At 35.8% G+C, this 25750-nt stretch overlaps 1 protein-coding gene across 1 annotated transcript in view; it reads left to right on the top strand.

Moving 5' to 3' along the window:
* The window catches only part of tnr (tenascin R (restrictin, janusin)), a 249180-nt gene that overhangs the window by 200941 nt on the left and 22489 nt on the right, over positions 1-25750 (top strand). The window contains exons 14-18 of the mRNA XM_056478025.1: positions 2622-2741; positions 3379-3522; positions 6582-6701; positions 10694-10837; positions 24422-24552. Coding sequence (XP_056334000.1) covers positions 2622-2741; positions 3379-3522; positions 6582-6701; positions 10694-10837; positions 24422-24552 — 659 coding nt within the window. The remainder of the gene's footprint in view (positions 1-2621; positions 2742-3378; positions 3523-6581; positions 6702-10693; positions 10838-24421; positions 24553-25750) is intronic.

Here is a 25750-nt window from a genome sequence, read left to right on the forward strand (position 1 = left end):
CGTGATTTGTACGTGAGCACTTGAAGTATTTGCACCTGTTGTTGTCTAATGTGTTCTCTACAGCCTGTTCGCTTAGAAATGTGTTTCCCGCTTTATTTAGAAAACCATATTTTCACACATTAGCGCTACTTTACATTAACATAAGTGAAAAGAAGGTCACCATATGCTCAACAATATGAAACCGAATAAATGCAGATGGAATCCGCTGGGGAAAGAAAAGTTGTTCTTGGTGCCCTTTGTTCAAAGTCTGAAATATATTTATTGACTGCTCTGCTGAGTGGAAAATAAATTAAGATATGCATACATGAATAATCACAACTCATTTACTGAGGAATATTTTACCCTGAAAGCATTTAAATGAGGTTGACAACCTGTTTATGAATTGCCATCCATAGTTTATGAATTGAATGCATTAGTCTAATGAATATGGGGAGGTGTGAATGGCTTTCCACTCCTTTTAAAGACTGGCCACTTCAGTAATGACAGGAGTAAATCAGTTGATTTCCTTCCCAATTGTAAGAATGCTCCAGAATCACTGTTAGTCTGTTTAAATGATCTCGGATGCTGTCTAACCTTTGCTTTTGTGATGCTAAGAGCTTTTGGGACAGATAAACAAATCATGAAAGTGTCCCTGCTGGACAGTGGCGGACAATAACAATGCAAATGTCCTAGTGAAGAGTGTCTTGTGTCTAGCATACTCAAAACTCCTCTCCTCTCTGGAGACAGCTGAAAAATACAAAGAGGATAAAAATTACATGAGAAAAGAAAAAAATGAAATACAGTCTCTATTCCATGGAAATTAAGGCACAGGAGGCACACTAGTATAATAGAGATGATGTTGTGACGATAGTATCATTCATTCATTTTCCTTCGGCTTATTTCACTTCTTTATCAGTGGTCACCACAGCAGAATGAGCCGCCACAATATTTTCAATTTATTACTATTATATCAGTTGTGTAATATAAAATATTACTATAATTTGAAATCAATATCATGTATTAAAATGTAAACGGTTAAACTAAATGAAGTCTAATAAAAGTGTTTTGTTACATAATAATAATAATATTAATAATAATAATAATAATTCCCACATTTATATAGCGTTTTCTGGACACTCAAAGCACGTTACACATTGGGGGAAATCTCCTCATCCACCACCAGTGTGCAGCATCCACCTGGATGACTCGACAGCAGCCATATTGCGCCAGACCGCACACCACACACCAGTTGATTGGTGGAAAGGAGACAGAGTGTTGAAGCCAGTTATGATATGGGGATGGTTAGGAGGCCATGATATAAACATATTTTTGTTGCATGTTAGCAGACCACTGTAATCCACACATGTGGGTCTACACATGATCAGTGCTGTCATTGCGGGGAAATGGAAACAAAACCTTTGTTGGGGCTCTGAACACTGGAACAGGTAAAAGGTGTCTTCGAAGCTATATCATGCATATTAATGAAGTTGCATCTCGTCCACAATAGAGCGCACTGATTGGTTCAAACCAAGTCTTTCTCATGAATTAATGAACTGATGTGCTGAAGACTCAAAGACGTCACTTTGTACACACGTCTAATCTTCACTCTGGAATTTACACTATGATTTCATCGCTGTGACGTAGCTTTTTTAAAACAGAAGAAATGCAAAACAATGCTAAACAACGCAAAAACTAATTTTCACTTGTTAGCTAAAAATATGTGATAATAGTGTTTTTAGCAACATGGGACATATATATATATATGACTGTCAACGTCTCAAAAAATGTGTTTTGGTGTTTCGTGACCCTTTAAGTATTATTATTAACATAGCTTTTTTTCTTTTTTAATCTTTCTTTTATATCTATTTATTTATTTATTTATTTATTTATTTATTTAATTATTCATTACTCCAGTCACCAGTTTCACATGATCCCTCATAAATCATTTATTATGTGTATTTAGTGCCCAAGAAACATTTATTATTATTATCAATGTTAAAAATGGTACAGCTACCTGTATGTATATTATGGCTCACACATACATTTTTGGTAAAACTTTAAAAATAAGGGTGTATCAGTGAATGTTAGTTTATGCATTACAGGTTTATCACAGTGTTTGTTCATGTTAGTTAACGTTAGTTAATGAAAATACAGTAGTTCATTGTTGTTTCATGTTAGCTCATTGTGCATTAGCTAATGTAAGTATGAATTTTAATTTTAATGAGGCATTAGTAAAAGTTGAACCATGATTTATAAATAACGGATAACTATCATTCTTGCTTTAGTTCATGTTAGTAAATACATTAACTAATGAAACCTTGTAAAGTGTGACCAAATGTTCTTAACTCTCAATGCTCATTTTCTAACTTTTGGTTATAAACAGACTCATGAAAAAAAATCACCAATAGGATTGATTATTAAAGAAGACATTTTCTAGAGAAATAGACCTGGTAAAGAATTGATTCCTCTATTTAGAGACATTGAAATTCGAAAGCCGATTCCAACATTTCTAAATAATTCAAAATTAATCGACTATTATTTAACAGCCCGTTTTTGCAGCCAGGCTTTTAAACATTAGTGTAGATCTTGAAGAAATATTCTTTACTTTTCTCACATATGTCCACTTTCCTCTCATGCTGCAGGAATGGATCCTCCCAGAGACATGACTGTGCTGTACGTCACTGAAGAATCTGTAACCATAACATGGATTCAACCCCTCGCACCCTTTGATTACTACAGAATGTCTTACCAATCATCTAAAGGTACGTCCTACAGGGTGTAGTTAAGGTACAGTTAAAGTCAGATTTACTAGCCCCCTTTTGAATTTTTTCCTCTTTTTTAAAAAATATTTCCCTAATGATGTTTAACAGAGCAAGTAAATTTTCACAGTATGTCTGATAATGTTTTTTCTTCTAGAGAAAGTCATATTTCTGCAGTTTTTAATAAAAAAAAACATTTTAAGGTCAAAATTATTAGCCCCTTTAAGCTATTTTTTTATCGATAGTCTACAGAACACACCATTATACAATACATACCATTATACATTATACAATAACTTGCCTAATTACTCTAACCAGCCTAGTTAACCAAATTAACCTAGTTAAGCCTTTAAATGTCACTTTAAAGTGTATAGAAGTGTCTTGACAAATATTTAATAAAATATTATTTACTGTCATCAATGCAAAGATAAAATAAATCAGTTATTAGAGATGAGTTATTAACTATTATGTTTAGAAATGTGTTGACAAAATCTTCTCTCTGTTAAACAGAAATTGGGGAAAAAAAATAAACAGGGGTGCTAATAGGTCAGGGGGGCTTAGAATTCTGATTTCAACTGTATGTCTATAAAAAAAAAATCAGACTAATAAGTCAGCATTACTATTTGTAATTGCTCCACAGGAAGGATGGACAGTGTGGTGATTGACAACAACATTAATAACTACACCCTAACAAGCCTCCATCCAGCAACAGAGTATGAAATCAAGCTGAACGCAGTGAGAGGAAGCCAAGAGAGCAAGGTCATCACCACTACCGTATTCACAGGTATTTCCGTCTTTGCTCAGTTACTCAGAAACACTGATCAAATATACCTGTGCAGAGACCAGTATTCTAACTTATCCTAGGAAAATGTCTTTTGGTGTTTCGTTCCTCACAGCCTCGTTCGTCACAGTACTTTGATTTGATAGAAATATGGATGACAGTGTGAGGAATGATGCACATCATTTACCATGTGATGAGTGCCATCTCTCACCCTGTGCGCTTCGCCCGTCCTCTGGGAGGCTGCCAGCCATCTCGCTGAAGTGAAATGAAATTTTACTAATGGAATCAGTGATCGGCAGGGATGCTCACCTGCCACTGTATTTGAACAGCACCACATGGCGGCGACAGGCGGCTAGTGCTATGAGTCAAATGTGTCTCGTTCATTAATAGTCTGGTGTCAGGTTAATATTCTTACTCACATACACAGGCAAGTAGAAACATGACTAGATATTTTCACTGGTCAGATGGACAAAATGTTGCGATTTTGTGCTTTAATTTATGGTACTCGCTTGGTCGTTGCTGTAATTTTGTCCTTGGTGTCATTGCATATATAATTGCAAATCACAGATATATAATTTTTAAAGGTGCTACATCTAAGTTTTTGATTCTTATAAAGCATAAAAATAAGTGAACATTCTTGTTTATCTGAAAAGCAATGCTGAAGTCAGATATTCTGCTTTATAAATGTGCGTTATGTGCTGGAATGCTGTCCTTGTTTTGGTCATTTAACCTGCCCAATGCCAGTTAAGCCAATTATATATCATCACCCTGGGTTGCCTTTGTGGAACAGCGCATTTGATTCATTCAGTCAGAAAGGCTCCCAATATATGGCCTCTGGTGGACAGTAGTAAACTCCGAAATGAGGCACAGATTCATAGTTCCCTATGAGGTTATAAACTAACAAATAATGTAAATATAAAAAACGTTAACTTTAGATGAGCGGGTTACAACCCATGTCCCAACAACACACAACGTGACGAGATACACAGTGATAAGCAATTGAACTGTTTGCACCAGACGAAACACGACAGAAATTTTAAAAATGCCATTCAGAAGCACAGAATAGTGCACTTACTGCACTCTAACAAAATGGTAAGATTTGTAATCTAATTAATACATATTAAACATCTTTAACATCATTAAATGTACATGCTGGATCACTGATATGTGTTGGCTGGCACTGAGTCACAATTCTGAAGTTCAGTTTCAAACTGTTTATTTTATTTTAAAGATCTGAGGTGAACTATCTGCTGCTGCTTTCAGTAGTATGGCAATAAATGTCATGTAAAATGGCAATCAAACTCACATAATAAGCATTTAACACTAAATAAAACACATGAGATGTACCTGAGCTGATCATTGTCAGACTTCTGTTGTTTAGCTGCAAGAAAAAGAAGTCATTTCTAAAATATTTATTTTAGGTGTTTGTAAAGAACAAAAACTGTTTTTAATATGAAAATATTATCGCGTTGCACTTATTTCTAACATGACTTAAATTAGACTTTTGGCTCGATAGTCAGGCTCGCTCCTGTTGGTGTTGTCAATCTAGCAACCTGCACTTGCATGTGTTTTGAACCAGTGCAATACCTAGTTCAACCACTGGGTGTCAAACTTACATACTGCACCTATAAAAATAAAAAATATATATTATATGGAATCAAAATAGATAATATAATCAAAAAAATGTAGTCAGTAGATCGTGTTACAGATAAATACATATGCAAAAGTAAAAGAGACCCTGTATAACTAATGCCCATTGAACCTTTCATATTATAATAATGTTAAAGACTTCAATAGTTCTTTAGATTTACATTGAGATATTTAATTTACCGCCTCAACAGGCAAGTCTCCTTTTTCCCAGATGTGCCTTATATCACTGGAACGAATTAATTAGTCTATGTCTCAAGTCTCAGAAGTTAACTAATTAGTCATATCATTTCATGCAGTACAATAGAACAAACAGATGCTGGCCTTTCCTTAAAGACTGCTGACTTGCTTAATAACTAGGCAGGTTTGTCTATACATCGGAGCTCAGCTAGACTCCGCATTGCGACTTAAAACTTGACAGTTTTGTTCAAAGCTAATAAAAATACGCTCAAGCTGCCCATGTTGACAACAATCTTGCCAATGCTATAACAATGCAAAGTGACAAGCTGGCTCTTGTTCTAAAAAATGCATCTTTTGGAAACAGCTTATTATTAATAGGATATAGCAAGCAGTCTAGCTCATTTCAGCTGTTACGTAAAGGGTGACAAGAGGGGTTGATGAAACATGATGGATCTGGTTCATGGTTGTGTTCTGGTTCACAGCTCTGCCTAATGACCGAGTGAAGATCATCGAGTTCACGTTCATTGCATAAGGCGAAACTGATATTCTCCTCCTAGCCTGTCAGCGCAGGGGCATGTCAAGACGTGGTAAAGCAGAAAGAGAGGAAGGTGTGAAGTGGAATCTGGGGATTTCGCGTCTGAACTGCTGTCAGGCGGCGGAGATCTGCTACTCTGAAAGGTTGTGAAAGAGCCTACAATTTCTTGGAACAGAGTCAATGGTGCCTAATGGGAGGGTCAGCGCTCTACAGCTGTTGAAGCGATATGGCTATTGCCAGAGAGGCTGGCAGAACACAAATGCATGTGGGATAGGATAACGTGCGATTATAGTCCACCGACCTCATCTACGAGGACATACGCCACAAATGGGAGACTGAGATTTCTCCTGTCTGAAAAAAAAGGAAAGGCCATCTGTGAAATTCGCAGCATGGATAGAGGATTACGAAGAACAACATTTGTCATTACTCACTCTCATGGAAATGCTATTGAGAATGAGCTCTGCACACATTTGACTGTCTAATTTCCCCCTCGATGTCGGCTAATTAAGGAAATTGTGATCTTCTCCAGCCAGATAATCACAACAAATTAGTTCCGAGCTGCCGAGGTGCTCTATTTTTAAATTGGCGGCGAATATCGTTTGCACAGGGAAGAGAAAAAAGGGTGAAGATGAGACTGCTGCCAATTACCTTGGCTGAGCTTATCTCAAACTGTCTGTCTGTAATCCTCTGTTCCTCACAGCTATGGACATGCCAGCGGAGCTCACTGCACTGAACGTTACACCTCAAGGGGCTCTACTGCGCTGGAACCCCCCAGCTTCCAGTGTTGATAACTACGTGCTCACTGTCACCCGGAACCAAGGTATGTGGAAACCTGATCAAGGGAAACCCCACATTTCACACATGCTAGAAATAGTAGCCCTAAACACTCAGGCCATGTTTTCACTTAGTACGAACATGTGTTTTCAGTGATTCAATCACAAGTGGTCAGCTGAGACACATTACTGTTTCTCTGTGGTACTAACATGCGGTCAAATGCGTCTCTTGTGACCACTTTTGTTCCTTCCTTCTTGGGAAAGTGCACAATTCAATACATGAGTACTATTGAATAAATTCACTTATGTTATGTGGCTTGCAAATGAATGTGGATCTGCAAAAGGATATGGATGGGTATTGATCATGTGTTAGATCAGTAATGTGGTCTATTGTAACTATTTAAATGCATTCAACTACATCAGCTCTTGCACAATGAGTAAAATCTGGTCAAATCTAGACAAAAACTTGGTCAAATGTAGACAAGCTCAAAGCATTTAAACCTTATTTACCCTCACTGAACTGCAACCGTCCATGTATCACCAATAAACGTAAATGTCTCGTAATACCTGCTTTAAAAATGTCTTAAATGAAAAGTAAACTTTTTAAATAGGCAAATATAATCTGCTTTGCTGTTTCAGGTCTGTGGGCTGCAGGAAAAACAATGCAGATATGCAAATGAGCCTCACTAAGTGGCAATAATAAAACGCAATTAACCATATAATCATGCGTAGTTAGGCTAGCAAAATAAATTGGCTTATCAACTTTCAAATAGGTGGAAGAAAAAATGTTTTTATTGCTTGTTTTGTTTTTGTTTCTTTACATCACCGATGCTTGGCCTTACCATACAGTACTTTTTTCTCCAAATGCATCTGTAAGAAGCTAGTCAGAGTTGGTGCATCCCAATATGGGCAAGTTATTTAGCATCCTCCAAAATCATCAGTCAATCTATGTCAATAATAAAATAAGAATCTATTAAAATGATCTCACCCACAGTGAGGATGAATATAGTTTGTGTGGACCTGTTTATTTTGTGAAGTATATTATTGTGTTCTAAGAGCATGAAACCATCCGAGAATTATATTTAGTATCCAAAATTGTCATTATGTTGGGAGATTAATAAATAAATAGATTAGTAAATAAATAAATTATAAGTTTGAAAATTTCTCATTCTCTGTCACCAACAATTGATATTTCACATGAAAAAGAGCTTTATTGCCAGGTATGTTCACACATACGAGGAATTTGTTTTCGTGACAGAGCTTCAACACTGCAACAGAATTAGACAGAACAAAAAACAGATAATAAATATATTTTAAAAATAAAGTACTGAATGCAAATAATCAAGTTCACAAGTGTATGTACAGGTATATTACTATATACAACGTTATATGTGCAGCTGTTATGTGCAAATCAGCATGTAAAGTATTTTGTTAAAAAAATAAGTGTATACAGTTGAAGTCAGAATTATTAGCCCCCTGTTTATTTTTCCCCCAATTTCTGTTTAACAGAGAAAAGATTTTTTCAACATTCCTAAACATAATGGTTTTAATAACTCATCTCTAATAACTGATTTATTTTATCTTTGCAATGATGAAAGTAAATAATATTTGACTAGATATTTTTAAGACACTTCTATACAGCTTAAAGTGACATTTAAAGGCTTAACTAGGTTATTGAGGTTAACTAGGCAGGATAGGGTAATTAGGCAAGTTATTGTATAAGGATGATTTGTATAAGGATGATCGAAAGAATATATATAGCTTAAAGGGTAGGGGTGTCAAAATTAATTGTTTCTTCCGTGCACCGCGATGCAGATAGTGACAATTCCATATTAGTTCAGTAATAGATCATAACCAGTTATTACATACTGACGTCATTTAGGCGAGGGCGAGTAAATAAAATGCTTCCACTACTTAAAAGGTAGATAATTATGCACAGTTCAACTGCTTGTGAGTTTGCTGGAAAGTCTTTCATTGGCACTAAAGAAGGCAGAGCACACGAGCCGCTATTTCACTACCAGGGAGAAATGCTGTAAAAATCCATCTCTGTCCCTCTCTCTCACACACTTTTGACATTTGACCCGCTGGCGTGTTCGTGAGGTAACGTTTCCTCTCCTCTTTGCTGTTAAATTGATACTTGTGGATCCAGACACGAGCATGCCTGTGGTGCAAGTTTTTTTTCACTTTTTCTATTATGGATTACCAGTGATAACTGCGTATTATGCACATATTCAATTCAATTCAATTCAATTCACCTTTATTTGTATAGCGCTTATACAATGTAGATTGTGTCAAAGCAGCTTCACATAAAAGGTCACAGTAAATAGGAACAGTGTAGTTCAGTTTGTAGTGTTTAAGTTCAGTTCAGTTTAGCTCAGTTCAGTGTGGTTTAATAATCACTACTGAGAGTCCAAACACTGAAGAGCAAATCCAACGATGCGCGGCTCTACAGATCCTGAACCATGCAAGCCAGTGGCGACAGCGGAGAGGGAAAAAAAACTTCACTAAAGGCGGAAGTGAAGAAAAAAAACCTTGAGAGAAACCAGACTCAGTTGGGCACGACCATTTTAATTTCTCCGCTGGCCAAACGTCATATAGACTGTAACCGCAGCTGTTCTTCCCACGTCACTCATTGGTGAACAGCGCTTTCATTTCTAAAGCCAATTGCAGCCCTTTCTGATGAGCGGGTGAAGACAATGACCAATTATAGGGGTGTAAGACCTCACTTGACAGCGCTCAAAAAGCAAGCGGGATAATATTTACATTAGTTTATTTGCTATAAATGCTTATGCTGTCTTCTGTGCGTGTATTGGAGTTTTGTTTGATACATTCAAAAAGAGTGTTTTCTTTTAGCAGGTCAAATTAAAGGTACAGTTCATATTTCTGACTGCTTGTATTAAAGGACAAAATTGTATTACAAATAATATATAAATATTAATATATTTATAGATTTTAATTTTTAAAAAAAATCCTGTGTTGTGAAGAAAAAATCTAATTATGCATGGAAAGCATCGTGAGACCAGTGGAGGTTCACACCCTTATTAAAGGGGGTAATAATTTTGACCTTACAATAGCTTTTAAAAATGTAAAACTGCTTTTATTCTAGCCTAAATACAACAAATAAGACTTTCTCCAGAAGAAAAAATATCTGACAAATATCAGACATACTGTGAAAATTTCCTTGCTCTGTTAAACATCATTTGGAAAATATTTAAAAAAGAAAAAAAATTCAAAGGGGTGCTAATAATTCTGACTTCAACTGTATGTGCATAAAAAGTTGTGATGTTTGTTCCATAATTAATATTATAAAGTGTTCATGAGATGGCTCGCCTGAGGGAAGAAACTGTTTCTGTGTCGGGGTGTAAAACTAACATTTTGCTACAACTACCAATGGCTGGTGATTTAGTAATTTTATATTTTTAAAGATTTTATTTGTTTGTTTTTGCTTTAAAATGATAAACCACAACGCTTTTATTTTCATGGAAACATAAACAATTAGATATCTGGTCCATGGTGCATTTTTAAAGAAGGTTCATGAAAAGAAATAAATTCAGTAATTTTCCATGGCTATTCTTATTCCTATTAGGCACTTGGCGAATATTCACATTTTGCCCTGGTAACAATATAAGTACTTAAGGGGGGAAGATGTAAAACAAAAAAGTTGTAAAAGGATCAAACAGTAATATTCTCATATTATTTAGTCAGTCATCTCGTTAACTATAAGTAAACTTTAACATTACAATTTTTTTAAAATAACAAGTGCCTATTTTACTACTTTTTTTCTTAATTATTCTCAGCATATTGCTTTTTTAAATCTATGTACTTACATTGTATAAGTACTTAAAGGGCAAAAAGCAAGATTTTGAGAAAAATGAAGAAAAAAAGTTGTAAAATGCATCAAACAGTAACATTCTCATATTATTCACTCAGTCATATTGTGTAAAATAAACTTTAACAATCCATTTTTTTAAAAAAAACATGTCTTAAAGAATATTTGCAAGCAAACTTGTGTACTAATTGATTCTCTTCTTGTTTCCAGTTACAGCAGACACCTTCTTAGTGGAGGGTAACAAGCAGGAGTATCAGCTGAGTCAGCTCATCCCCAGCACCACCTACTCAGTGGCCCTTTATGCCACCAAAGGTCCTCTCACCAGCGGCACGGTCATCTCCAACTTTGTCACACGTAAGTGCTTCATCTCTGTTCAGTGTGTTCTAATTACAGGAGGGCTTGAGGAGGTCGAGGCCCTCTAGATCCTGTTATACCACTCTAAATCTCTCAAAAACAGACCTGGTTTGTCTGGAAAGCAGAGCTCTGGTACAAAAGCAGAGCTCAAAGTAAATGATTTTGTTAATGATATAAATATAAATACAGTTCTATTTTAAGTGTAATTAAAATAAAGCACATTTGAATGAAAGCAAGTAATGAATCGAAACTAGATTAAAATTATAGTTATAAAATAATGATATATAATAATAGTTATAAAATAATCAATGTACAAAAATAAACATTAATAATAGATTGGAATAAGAAAAATATACAACCATTTAAAATATACGAAATATGTAAATATTTCAGTATATATATTTTTAATTTTCTTTTCTCTGTGATTTTTTTGGGGAAAATATATTACAATTCAAAAGCACTATAATTTAGTTTTGAAAAAAGAATCAAGATCACATTAACTTTATCGAAAGACTTTATATTGATAATAATAGCCATTATTAATTATTGAGCACTAATAATAATTGATCATAATAGAGCAGCAAATCTGCATATTTAAATAATTTTCTGATTATGTGTCACAGAAGTAATGATGTGGAAAATTCAGCTTTGCCATATATGAATTAAATTGCAATTAATAAAAATAAATTACAATTACAATTAACAACAAATATATTTACATAGAAAGCATAAATATTTTTAAAAAGCCTTTTGATTTCAGAAATAACTAATGTCTTGGCAATTTCAAATAAAGAGACTCTTACTGATCAAGAGACAAAGTCTTCCAAAAAGATTTTATTCTTTGCAAAGAACAGGTCCGGCAGTCATACACACTGCAAAAAATTATTTTCTTTGTTTCTAGTCCAAATATCTAAAAACTTCTTAACTCACTTAATATTGTCATATTATTTCTGAAAACAAGACAATAGGTTTTGCTTTCCTAGAAAATGCTTCTTGATATAAGAATTTTTAGATATTTGGACTAGAAACAAGACAAAAAAAATCAAAGCAAGAACAGTGCAGTGCAGGAACACCGGTTGCTGCAGAGTGCGACACACAGGCTAACCAGACACCAGGTTTTATCTTCTTTCCCCTGCTTCAAAGCCCACTTTGTCACAGTTGACACCCAGTTTTCTTTAGAGCTTTAGATTTTAGAGCCAGGATTTACACTTATTGAATGCATATGTTTAAAAGCAGATGGCCACTTTCTGAATGACCCTTCTTGTAGTATTTGTTTATGTATCATCTTTAGGAAGGCATATGTTTCTTAATATATGATGTTTCTAGTAAGAAAGAGAAGTTTTATTTAAATCAATATTTTAGTAATAAAAAAATGAATTTTCCACCACAGTAAATAAATAAACTATAATAACACTATAATCATCACTGTAAAATGTTAATTTAACAATATAATAACTAAATATTTTTCAATTAATATATTACAACCATTTATATTGTGATTTTTTTTTTCTCAGTACTTTTGTGAGCAACTATACTGATGTCTTTTCAATTTTAGAATGGGGGTTCCTCACCTAATAATTATCATATTTGGGGGTCTGTGGCATCTAAATCTTTTAAAACCCCTGATATAGCTCATAGTTTAGTAGCCAGTGTAGTAGACGGAACCATTGAAGTTAACATTACAAAATTGATACATTTATTTGCCTCTCTGTTAATGAATCCAGAAGCTGAGCTGTAGTTTGCAATGGAGTGTCAGGAGAACTACCAAATCCTAGTATTTTTTACCTAAATGTCATGTTTCTTAATCCTTCTGCTGATGGCACTCATTTTAGGTGTCTGTCTAACCTGAAACACCCTTACAATGTCTCCAGGTCATGTAGCACTGCACTAATGAGCCGATGAGCTGAATCAGACATCCAAAATGTGCTGAGATTGAGAAATAATAGTTTAGTGGAAGTGCAAGTTGCTAGTCTGATTTCAGTATTACCAACAGCTTGTTATACACCATTCTAGTACTCTGGTTTGACTGGACAACCAGTGTCTCATGAGAGCTGATATTTAACCTGTGGTGAAGACATTTGGTAAAACCACACATTTTCTTACAGTTGTGCTTAAACATCTGCATAACCAGACATAAATAACCATGCCAAAGCAAAAAAATTTGGCAAAAATGGTAATTAAAAAAGCCACTTTATATTGACCTGTTTTCGCTGAGCGGTACGGTTTGGTACAGTACAGGACAATACACATTTATTTCTGTTTCCACTGTCAAAGGTATTAAAATAGCAAACAATACCACTTTTTTGACACCCTTTCCCAAGGGTTCCTAGCAAAACAGTACATAACCAAAAAAGTGAAGCAAGACTTGCATCTGAAAGCTATTGGTTACAGAGAATCATCACTACCGCATACAACAAGACAACAAAATGACAACACAGTAAGTGCCATTTTGTTTACAGTCAAAACATGACACTGGAATAAACCATGTTCAACAAACAAAGTTGCCATCTTTTTGTGACAAACAGCCACATGCCAAGTAGCAAAAACAGTTATCTACTGTTGTTTATGGAGCTGTTAAATGTAAAGTGGAAAGCGGTAGATGTGTCACTTTCTCTCTGCATTTGCACACGTGTAAACATTTGAAATAAGGATGTTCAGTTTGCAAAAGAAGTTCGCATCCCAAATCGCGTACTTATGCAATATTTTACGCCATTTTGTAGTATAAATAGTGTAAGTAGTGCTTTATTACACGGATGATGCATTTATTCAACCATTAAAAAAGAAGTGTGGAACATTTCATGCACTCAACGGCCACTGCTTTGCCCACATAGCAGAAGGAGCGGAGCTTTTTGGCACTGATGCTTGAGTTTTTTTATTTAATTTATTTTGAATTGTGAAAGCAGAATTCTCCTACAAGAATTATACCACCTCCCGATGGTGAAAAAAAAAATCGGCAAAAAAATTTTTTGAATAAGAAAAAAATCTATATTAAAAAAAACATTTCTATTCATAAATGATTTAAAAAATATATGATTTTTTTATGTTGCCTCCACATTCCATCCAAAATTTTTTGAGGTCTATGAGTTTCTAATATTCATTCATTCATCCATTCAATCATGGTAAACGCACGGAGAACAAAGTCTCTTTCTGCACTTTATATTAAAAAAAACATGACAACAAAGAAAAAAAATCATTGCATACTTCCACACTAAATAGTACGCTAAAAACAGTATGCGAAGCGAGTAGTATGTCCGTATTCATAGAATTTGAAAATCTGTACAAGAGAAGTACCCAGATGACTTACTACTTCCGGCAAGATTCTGATGTGTGCATCAGATGTACGATATGCTATCCCATTAGCCCTGAAAAAGAATTCATGAATTTGAGTAAAGCAATGCACCTCACCCGGGTAGGTCATGTGATGATGAAAAAATGGCAGATGTAGTGCGTCCGAGTTCCATTCTTAAGCCGCCTTTCCACTGCACAAGACATTTGGGCACGACTGCCGGAATATGCCCCCTAGTGACAGTTGCATAGAATTAGTTTATCCAAAATATTGTAATATAGAACCCAGTGACTTTTGCAATATGGAAGATATTGATGAAATCAGAGAATCAAATGTCACCCGAATCCGCGGCTTCACACTAATCATCCACTCACCACTCGCCTGCACATATAATTTTATCTGATCCCCACCCGATTGTCACTTTAATAATTCAAATACTTTGTTTTAAGCATGATGATAGGTCAGCGTGGATCGTTCGTTTTTAACAGCATATTTAGTGAGCAAATCTGCGTGTCTCTGCTTTTTTTTTTTTTACTAGCGGTTGGTTTTTCCTTACCAGTGGCAGCCTGTTGTTTTGTTTTGAAATATTTTAACTCCTGCATCTAGACCGCATGCGACCGGCCAACCGGATGTGATGTATTTCAGTGTTGCCCAAGCAGGTCCGTGCGCACGAGATGAGAAATAGGACTTTTTTCGTTATTTTTTGAATAAGAAAGAGGTCTATATATAAAAAAAAAAACATTTATATTCATAAATGAGTAATATTTTAAAAAAATAAAAAATTTTAATGTTGCCTCCACATTCCATCTAAATTTTTTCGCGCTCCGAGTTTCTAGTCAATCACCATTCAATCATGGTGAACGTACGGAGAATAATGGATCTTTTTGCACTTTATTTCGGACACCACGAGAATCAGCTTCTCTCCTATGGTGCACGACAACACTGAAAATTCTACGCAACTGCCACTAGGGGGCATATTCCGACAGTCGTGTCCAAACTTCTTGTGCAGTGGAAAGGCGGCATAAGAATAGAACTCGGACGCACTACATCTGCCATTTTGTCATCATCACGTGACCTACCCGGGTGAGGTGCATCGCTTCACTCCAATTCATGAATTCTCTTGCAGGGCATCATGGGATAGCATAGCGTGCATGGGATGCACACTTCAGAATCTCGCCGGAAGTAGTAAGCCGGGTACTTCTCGCGTACTGATTTTCAAATTCTATGAATTCGGACATACAACTCGGCTTGCATAGTGTTTTTAGCGTACTATTTACTGTGGAAGTATGCAATGATCTTTTTTTTTCTTTGTTGTCATGTTTTTTTTTTTATCTAATTGTTCCTTTCTGTTATAACCTACATTGTGAAAAAAAATGCTACAAAATACTCAGTGTTACTGTCAACTAAAAGAAATGTATTTTATCTGCTTAATTATTTCCCTAAAAAATGTCACATATATTACCAACATTTTAAGCGTATGCAAACGTTTGAGCACAAAATCTACAAAAATAGACAGCTGCAATATAAAGCACTTCTCTAATCATACCATCATTCTCTTCTAGTTTAGCAGAGCCAGTGTTCATGTGAAGCGGAAACAAGGCCATGACTTTATTTTTGTAGTTTGTATAACAAAACGCTAAAGTCAGCAAAGCTCCAATTCCCATGTGAGAACAGAGAAGAGATCAGCATCACTAGCCATCTTTCCTCAAATTTAGGCTGTCCGTGGAGTGTCTTTCCCACACAGAAGACTGAACTAGAACAAGCGCTGTTTTCTTTTCCGTCGCTTCATTTTGCACTGAAACGTCCAGCTCATCTATTAGCGGGAGGATGGAGCGACGGGCTGCTTTCAAGCGCATTAGACCTCAACTTTAATCAAACGGCCCTCCCAGAATACTTCATTAGTTTGGATTGTTTAGAGGAAATTAATTTGCACATAAAAGTGTCACAGGCCATTGGCCTTGCAACCTCAGTGCCAGCTCAGTGACGTGCAGAATCTTGACACATAATCGCTTCATGATGTTTGTTGCGTTCATTTGCCTTCAAACTTCTTTTTTTTTTTCTACTTAATGACAATTTAATTCGGGAACAGTTCTGCTCTAATAACACTGGATTTAGATCCTGCTATGCTCCCATAAAAGTGACGTTTCTTTGCCTGAACACACTTTGCTAATATTCCCATCCTGTGCTGTTTAAGAGTCTGCCAGCTCCACCCTGAGGGAGGTAAAGTGTCATAGATGCATCATTTTGGCATTTATGAGGAGGCTTATGGGAGCTTAAGAGGATAATTAAGATGAAAACAACTAACAAATTTTGTGCCCGTTTCAGGATTAGTGCTGTCTGTCATTTTGATTTAGATTACAGTTCTAACTTCATCGTTAAAGAGATTAAGGTGAGGACAGGAATATGAATGTGCTCGTCAGATATGCACACGAGCTTTTCTCTCTCTGTTTCTCCACGGTTGCGTTTTAATCTTGATAGTTGCACTTTGTTAGTTTGTCTGCTTACTCAATTTAAAGTAATGGGAATTCAAGAGATGGATGTTTGACTGAGGATCATCTAAAGTTATTTGGAAATATGTCTTTTTAGTTCATCAATATATAATATGTTTGATCCAAAATATTGTAATATAGAACCCAGTGACTTCTGCAATATGGAAGATATTGATGAAATCAGAGAATCCAATCGCACAAATTGAATTAAATGTAAAATGTGGAATTTCATAGAATTTGGACAAATTTTGGACAATTCAAAAGTAGCTCTGTATACTAGAGAGGCACAGATCAGCTGAAATGTCAACAGAATCTGTGGCTTCATACTAATCATCCACTAGCCACTCGCTCGCACATAATTTTATCTGATATACATATCCCCACCCGATCCCATATCTCCCCCCACACATGCATCCATGAGACTAGACTTAGGCACAATCCCAATTCTATTTTTGCACCCCTACTCCTTCCCCTTGAGTAAGCAGACAAACTAACAAAGTGCAATTATCAAGATTAAAACGCAACCGTGGAGAAGCAGAGAGAGAGAAGCTTGTGTGCATATCTGCTTTGTTTTTTGGTATTTATCTTCAGGAAATCACTGAAGGCATATATTATGTTATCATAACAATCTAATGTGGCAATAAGACCGTAACTATACTGTGCATTTACACAGTGGCTATATTCATTTATGTAAACACATGAAAACTAGACTTGGATAATATTAAAAATACTAATTTGTGGATCTCCTGACTTCCGGGTGCAGCTGTGACTGGTGTATTCTGGGAAATTTTCTTACCCCTTGGTTTCGATTGTGGTCCTGAAAAATCTTTGTTCGAAGAGGTATCTACCCCTTGCCCTTAGCCCTACGCCTTCATGCTAAAGAGAATTGGGACCCCCCTACCACTTGGCGGGAGCGTACAAAAGAAGGGGTCGGGGTAAGGGGAAGGGCTAAGGGGTAGAATTGGGATTGGGCCTTAACAGGCCTTTTTGGGCCTTTCAGTGGCATTTTTTTTGCTGTCCTGATCAATGTAAGTACTTAAAAACTCTGCTTACCTAGTACCAGGTTTACAACGTCATTTACTTCCACATTCTTTAAATTTTAAAGGTCCGTACTGGCCCAATACCCCCATAAGTGGTTCCGTTCTCTCATCAGTTGCAATAGAATAACTTTTGCATAGATTATAATAGAGACATTTTTTTTCCCTATGATTTCTGACATATGCAGGAACCACCTAAATTAATTACTGCAACCTAGACCACACAGAACCTAAAAGGTACACTTTCAAATCTGAGTTTACAAAAAAAAGAAGCGCCTCTTTTTTTGTAGAGGTTTATTATAACACAGACAACATATACAATTCTTCTAATCACTTTCAACAATGTTTCATGAAAATTCTTTTTTTTTTAACATGATACCAAACTTTATCATTTACACCTCTGCATGTGGATTTGGGAAGCTTTTGAATTTGTGTAGGCAAAATCTAGGTGGAATCCCCAAAATAGCACTTGACTTCAAGTGCTTGTCTGACTTTAACCTGACTGGCCTTCGATTTAGCACTCACATGATGTTTCATATTTGAGATACTGGTCTTGTGGCTTTCATATAACGTTATATATAGCGCTTCACAGCCATTGCATATTACATACCCTGCACTTGATTGATCCTTGTTAACCACTTTGCTAAAACACTTTTCATTCCTTCCTTTTGTTTTGTTTTTAATTCTCCCTTTTTAAGTTTTATCTCGGATCTGTTTTGCCTCCATTTCTGCTTTAAAAAAAGGACCTCCACCATGGTCCATTTGATTTTTTTTTTTCAAATCAGGACCCGTTTGACTGATAAAATATGCAATAAAAACACATTCGTATTTTACGAGTGTTTAAAGTGTTTAAAAAATATATTAAACAAAAATCATTAAAAATTATTCTCATTCATCCGTAACATTTTACAAATTTTACAAGTAAATTCCCATAGGAAATAAAACACACTGGCCTCAGACCAGATATTGTCCTCTCACCAAACAGCTTATAGAACTAACAATACCTTGGGACATGGGGATGGAGGAGCCCCATGAAGGCAAACTCAAGAATTATCAAGGTCTCATTCTTGAGAGCCAGGAGAATGGATGGAGGGCCTGGAATTAACCAGTAGAGGTTGGTTGTAGGTGATTTACGGGGCAGTCACTTTGGAGAACCCTTGGACTGCTGGGAATTGAAGGAATAGCCAGAAAACATTTGGAAGGCAAGGTCACTGAAGAGGCAACATCTCGCTGGATTTAGATGCAAAGGGAGATTCAGTGAAAGAGCCAACCTGTTAGAAGACAAACCACATCATAGAGTTTGGTGGTGATCAGCAGTAGTAGATCCAGGAAAGGGGGGTGCCCATCTGATGACCAGCTGTAACCACCAACCCTCATATATAATGTATCCCTAACTGGTGCAGGAGGAGGAAAGGAGGGGGAGATTGCCACTAGCCCACAGTTGGTGCAGGGCAGACCTGTAAAGGTGACCCAGTTGGTCCCATCGTATTTTGCATAACTCACTCACTCACTTTCCTGTGAATTTTTGGTAATTTATTGAAAGAATTTATTCAAAATGGAATTACTATTTTTGAAAAGTCTTACATCTTTATGCAATTATTGTATACATAGGAGCGACACGTTGGCTCAGTGGTTAGCACTGTCACCTCACAGCAAGAAGGTCGATGATTCAAGTCCTGGCTGGGTAAGTTGGCATTTCTGGGTGGGTTTCCTCTGGGTGCTCCAGCTTCCCCCACAGTTCAAAGACATGCGCTATAGGTGAATTGAATAAACTAAATTGGTCGTAGTGTATGTGTGTGTGTGAATGAGTGTGTATGGAAGTTTCCCAGTACTGGTATGCAGCTGAAAGGGCATCCGCTGTGTAAAACATATGCTAGATAAGTTGGTGGTTCATTCCGCTGTGGTGACCCCTGATGAAAAAGGGACTAAGCTGAAGGAAAATGAATGAATGAATGATATTATGTACGTTATTCTGGTATTTTGAGTGATATTTTCCATAACTGAATGGAAAAATAGAATTTCAATAGCGATCCCCCTGCTGACAAGGGCGTTAAAAATAGTGGTTGTCTTAAACTATAATATATACAATACATACGACTAAGAAAAAACACACAAAACAGCTCAAACAAAACAGGTCAACATTATTTTATAGAGGACTACTTATCTGCTGTAGATATGTCAAACCAGAGTGAATATGCTGCTACATTTTCTGACATGACTTTCTATGCCTCAGTAGCTCTATGATCATTTTGTTTTTTCTGTCATTAAAATGTTTTGCCTGCATCTGCAACAAAATATTTCATGTCTAGGATATTTTATACTTTTAGATTCAGAGAATAAGAAGGGGGATCGAAGAAGGAAAGCTGTACTTTTTAGGCTACTGAAAAAAAATGCACACATACAATACAGCGAATGATGGCTTTTGAAGACTTGCAACAAAAAAAGCATCACTATTTTTATATGCAAGTGTGTGTGTGTTTGCTATACTCTGCTGGAAACAGAGTGGCATGTTGACTGATAAGAGATCATGTTGAGAGACAGGATGCCGGTGAACACACACTAATTGTCTTCACTCTGAAGTGGATCTGTCAGTGCGCCTGAAACACACACTACACAATACGAGCATGCATGTGATTTATTTTGTCCTCAGGCTAGTGAGCAGTTTTACATGCCTCCTGCGGCTGTGCTGACACAGCACCAGTCTTACACACTGATACACAAACAAAACATCTGATAAAGAAAAAAAAATCTGCTGAATGTCAGGTGGGGGATGGTCATTTGTAACGTGCCCTGTTAGTGTAGCGTGACAGTTTAACCCAGCAGGTCTGAAATACCTGTAGAAAATATTCCCACTTATCTCAGTAGCTTTTGCTTGGAATGACAGCGATGTAAAATTTGGCGTCATTGGTTATTATTTCTGAATCTGTTGAGAGAAAAAATAAATAAATACATAGGAGACGCTTGGTTGACCTTCACTTGACAAATTACAACCTGAATTCTATGAAAAAAAAAATTTTTTTTTTTTAAATAAATGCAATACAGTCAACATTATGCAATTTGCTGGTTTTCTTAAACTTTTTTAAATTGTCTTAAGTACAAAGAAAGTGACCAGATCCTGAAAAAATGCTCGGATCCATCTACTTCTGTTGATTTTTCTTGGAAACTTTACCTTCTGGACATTATTAGTTTGGAATACACCACAGACAAAATAAATGTCGCTAGTAAGAAAACTGTAAAATTTTGCTCAAATATGAGAGAGACTTGTAGCGAATTAAGCTAATGAAATTATTAATAATTAATAACAAGTCATTGTTTAATTATGAATATTTGGGTTGACTTTATTGTTAATGGTACCCGAACTAAAATTACATTAAATTGAACAGCTCGTCTGTTGGAGCCTACAATTTATTTGTCTAGTAATTAAAAAATCAATTAATTTCCTGGCCTGGAAGAATAATTAATCTTACTACATTAATGAATTAGTACAACCTGTTGCTTTATCTTTGAGTTCAAGTAACTTGTTCTGTGTGTAAAAAGCAAGCAATCCACATGGGCTCAAACATTTAATAATGGTAACAAAAAGGCATAGACAACACATATATTTACAAGTATGCATATATATAAGAGAGAGAGGGTGAGACAATAGAGCAGGGCCTAAAGGCACATGAGGAGAGAGTGAGTAAGTTGCAAAATTCAACATCAATAACCTAAGACCAATCATCAAAGAAAACTAAATCACTTAGTTTTAACAAAGAACATGATAAATTAGCATATTTGATAACTAAATCAAACTCCATTGTATCTTTTGTCTGTGGCTTACACAGCGTGTGTGTGCTGGCCTGGAAGCTTCTTGAAAAGTTGCTTGATGATCTTTCTCCATTTTGATTGGCTAATCAGCGTTCCAGTAAAGGTATGAGTTGAAATTGTCCAGAATAGAGACTTGAAAGTCTCTGAAGAGTAGAAAGACCGGCATCAGCATGGGTGAGGCCTATAAAGCCTGCATGGTTTACATTTTGAAGAGTTGAAGAACGTCAAGAAGCAACAAAAGAGCGAGAGCTTAGAGGTGAGAGAGCGAGAACTTGTTGTCCGGTTCCTTAAGTAAGGTTTGCTGATGTCATAAACTCAGGGGTTGAGTTAGCCAATGGGATGTTGCCTTCTAGCCTTGTTTTATGGCCCTTTGTTTGTGACTTACATGTGCTTGGTGAGCAGTTTTTCAGAGAGAAGTGGTTTATAGATTTTATAATCTCAACATGTGTTACAAGTACAAAAATAAATTGCATACAGTTGTTCGCTAAACCACATAGCATATCAAACACTTGTTTGATGTTGTTTGAATGTTGAGCAATTAAGCAATACTTCTAAGGGCTTTACTACGAAGATAAATCACCAATAAATCATCAATAAACACTATTTGGCACAGACATAGCAGTCTACCTGTGAATAAGAACATGAACACTCACACAACAACAGTCTAGAATATAGAAATAGCTATTAAAAGATCATCGATCATTAACGTGGTAACTCTGGGCTTAGGTATGTGTCATGACCTCCTGGTGGGGTGGGTTTCTGCTTAAGCTTTTATGTAATAAGGAAATACATTGGTTTGTGTTTACAAAACCATACTGTTGTATTACATGCAGAATAAGACTTGATCTAATAACCATAACCTTTCCATGAAAGATGTCTCTTGATGGTGGTATATCACTCTGTATTCTTCCAATATACCTTCATATTGCCGATTGCACTGCTGTTCCCTGAATCATGACAGATGTTTGCTTTTGCATCTGTCGCTCATGAAATTCTGGATGGTCTGTCTGAACATTGAGACTAGAATCTCAATGTCTGTTTTTCCCAGAAACAAGCGGACATATGGACTCTTCTGAGTCCACAACGCATCTCCACTGTGTTCTTTGTGATCTGAGATCAGCTCTGGCCTGGAGAACCAGAAGCATTGCTACTGTACACAACTGATGTACATCTTTCACCATGAACAATAAGTCAAGTGTCATTTCTTGATGCAGCAGTATACTATATTCAGTTGCAGTGTTTTATTGCTGAAGTTCTCCTAAGCTCATGTGGCTCAAAGTTGGAGCATATTCAGCATAAGGTTCCTGCCTGGCTCCATACAGATTGAGATTACTCTGAATTTCCTCAATGTTTTTCCTCAAACACATCAATATTAAATGTGGTAGTTGGTGAAACATTGGTGGTGATTGGTGATTGGTGGCTTTGATAAACATGTTTTAAATTTGTTTGGCACAAATTAATGAACCGTGACCCTGCTGTACTTGCTCATTTTATAACCAACCATGAAGGCCTCATACTGTATATCACCAATTCACCTGCTTATTGTGGACTGCTTTAGAAATTCTATGATCTTTTCACTAATAATTAGCCTCTGTCTCAACTTTATTTGGAGTGTGTTGAAGGCATCAAAAAAAAATGCATTATATTTCCAGATTACAAATAATTTGCTCACTGTAAGCAAACTAAATATTTTCTTTGGACTTTTGTTAAATAAATAAAAGTTGAAATGCATTTAAAAATAACATACCAACTTTTCTCTGGTTTTCTGCAGGTTTCACCAAGTTAAATGTAATACTTTTTATGACATTTTAAGACCATTATGAATAAAATTTTAGACTGAAACAAGGCTAAATCCTAAGGATTTTTATTTTTTTTTTTCAAATATCCTACTTAGAAAATGTGTTCACTAACCCCATCAAAAATGATGAATATTTAGTACATTTAATATTACAATAATAATAATTTGTTTGAATATTGTTTTTATTAATTTTCATGTCAATATCCATTCACAATCCCTAAAACCCTTACCAAGCATAGAACAAAACATTGTTGTCAATTACTTAGGTCTACAATAAAAATAATTTAATAATAAAGTATAGGTCAGGTCAGTATTCTCAGCAGTAAGTAAATGGAGAACTTTTATGCAAATGTTGCTTTAAGGAAAGTAATTAAAAAGTTAGCAGTTTCAAACTTTTTAAGAAATAAAATTTAGTTTTTGAGATTTAAGACTTTAAGACCCAGCGGATACCCTGTTTTCTGGAATTCATGTAGTGTCTGTGTATATATACATTTGATTAATTTTTATATAGGTTAACAGTGTTTAGATTTTTTTAAACAACTGACTAAACAGTAGCCAGTAGTTTTCAAAATTGTCCTAAGACAAGAGTGGGTGTTGTTGAATGGTTTAGGACAACTTTGATGAAAGGTGATGATCAACTTTCTACCGTTTACAGTATTACATACAGTAATATAAAGCATTAGTGTTTTTACTATATTTTGATCAAATAAATGCAGCTTTGATGAGTATAAGAGGCTTATAAAGAGTCTATAAAATGTATTTTATTTAGCCTATTTTATTTTATTTGATCAAATAAATGCAGCCTTGTTGAGACAAGACTTCTTTCAAAAACATTGGTACTGTATTTGTGACATTCAAACATAAATACATTACATAACTATTACTAGATAACTGTAAATAACGGTTAATCTTTACTGTAAATAAAACGGTACACACATATTTTATGTAAATAGAGATTCTTTGAATGTGAATAATCAGGATAAATCATTGCCCAGCACTAATTGTAAACAAAAGTTGTGTTCAATACAAATCAAATCAGAAGGAAATTAAAGCCTGTGTGTTTGCTGCCAAACCAGCTGTTGGGACTTACTGTAAAACCAATGTGTTTGGTCTGTATATTGAAGCTCCTGCACATTTGATTTGACACTTTGCTCCTTGTTTAAACAGCCATGGATGCTCCCCAGAACCTGACAGCTAGTGAGATTAACCATCGAAGTGCCCTCATATCCTGGCAGCCGCCCATCGCAGACATCGACAACTACATGCTGACCTACAAAGCAGCGGATGGCAGTCGAAAGGTAAGCTTTATATGGATTCAACACTCAACAATGCATACAGCACAAAAGTGTTAAACATTTATACTAAACAAAAAAATCTTTAGAATTTTAATTGATTTTCACATTTCTTTCTTCATTGCATTCCTGAAAAAACGTTACAGTCTAGCGTAAACGACATCCCACACAGTTCAGCCATGTAAAGGAACAATTAAATCTGTCAGAAAAGCCTGGTTTAATTAAATTGTCTAATGTTGCTCATTAATAATTATTAATCATTTAACAAAGTCATTTCAGACACATTATAGCCATTAAAGATGGTCCTGAATCAGTTTTTTTCTGAAATGATAGATACAGTATCTTTTTTTTTCTTCTAATAATTACATTAAATGCATGATCGCTCTCCTATAATCTGTTTTGAACATCTATTTAACACCCTAATGGAAAAAATGCATCGATGGATTTCTTGGAAATACAAGAGGTTATGGATTCTAATTTCTGGATTTATGTTGTTACACCGACACACACACACACACACACACACACACACACACACACAATCAATGCACGAAATGAACGCTCTGACCTAGTAGCCTGCTGTTTTTAGTGTTTGTATTCGTCCAGTGGGTGTCAGTGGTGCACAGATGAAATTAAACCCTGCTGGTGCATCTTAGACATAAAAGCTTGCTCTATCCATTTAAGCATGGTCGGCATCCTAATGCTGAGAGTTTTGATAATAACACACAATTTGGGAGTTTTTCCAAGGCTTACTGTGCTGAAAATAATAATGCGGCATCTACATTCACAATGTGTGGCCTTAACCCTGTTCTGTGAAAGAATGGAGAACATACTGTACTGTAAGCTATTGACTGCAGCTCCACTAATACAATTACATGTTAAATGTCCTCTGCATACTAAGCAACCTTTATGTTGCATAATTCCCATTTCATGTGTGACTCTGATTAAAAAAGGATGAATATTGAATCAAATCTTTCTTATTTCATGCTGCTCAAGGCTGTCACATTTGGAACCATCGATCCAAGTCCCTTCTGAGTCCTCTTAGTATAAGATCTGAGTATAAATGTGTGGCAGATTAGTTTGATAAAAGTGAATTTTTTAAAATAAAAAAACGAAAGGAAGTGAAGTGTCATGTGTCAAAGACCAAAATAGAAACGCCATCTCTTCCCAGCAGCACCAGAGCCTGATAAGACTCTTCCTCCCC

The sequence above is a fragment of the Danio aesculapii genome, chromosome 2, assembly GCF_903798145.1.
Source record: "Danio aesculapii chromosome 2, fDanAes4.1, whole genome shotgun sequence".
Lineage (NCBI taxonomy): Eukaryota > Metazoa > Chordata > Actinopteri > Cypriniformes > Danionidae > Danio > Danio aesculapii.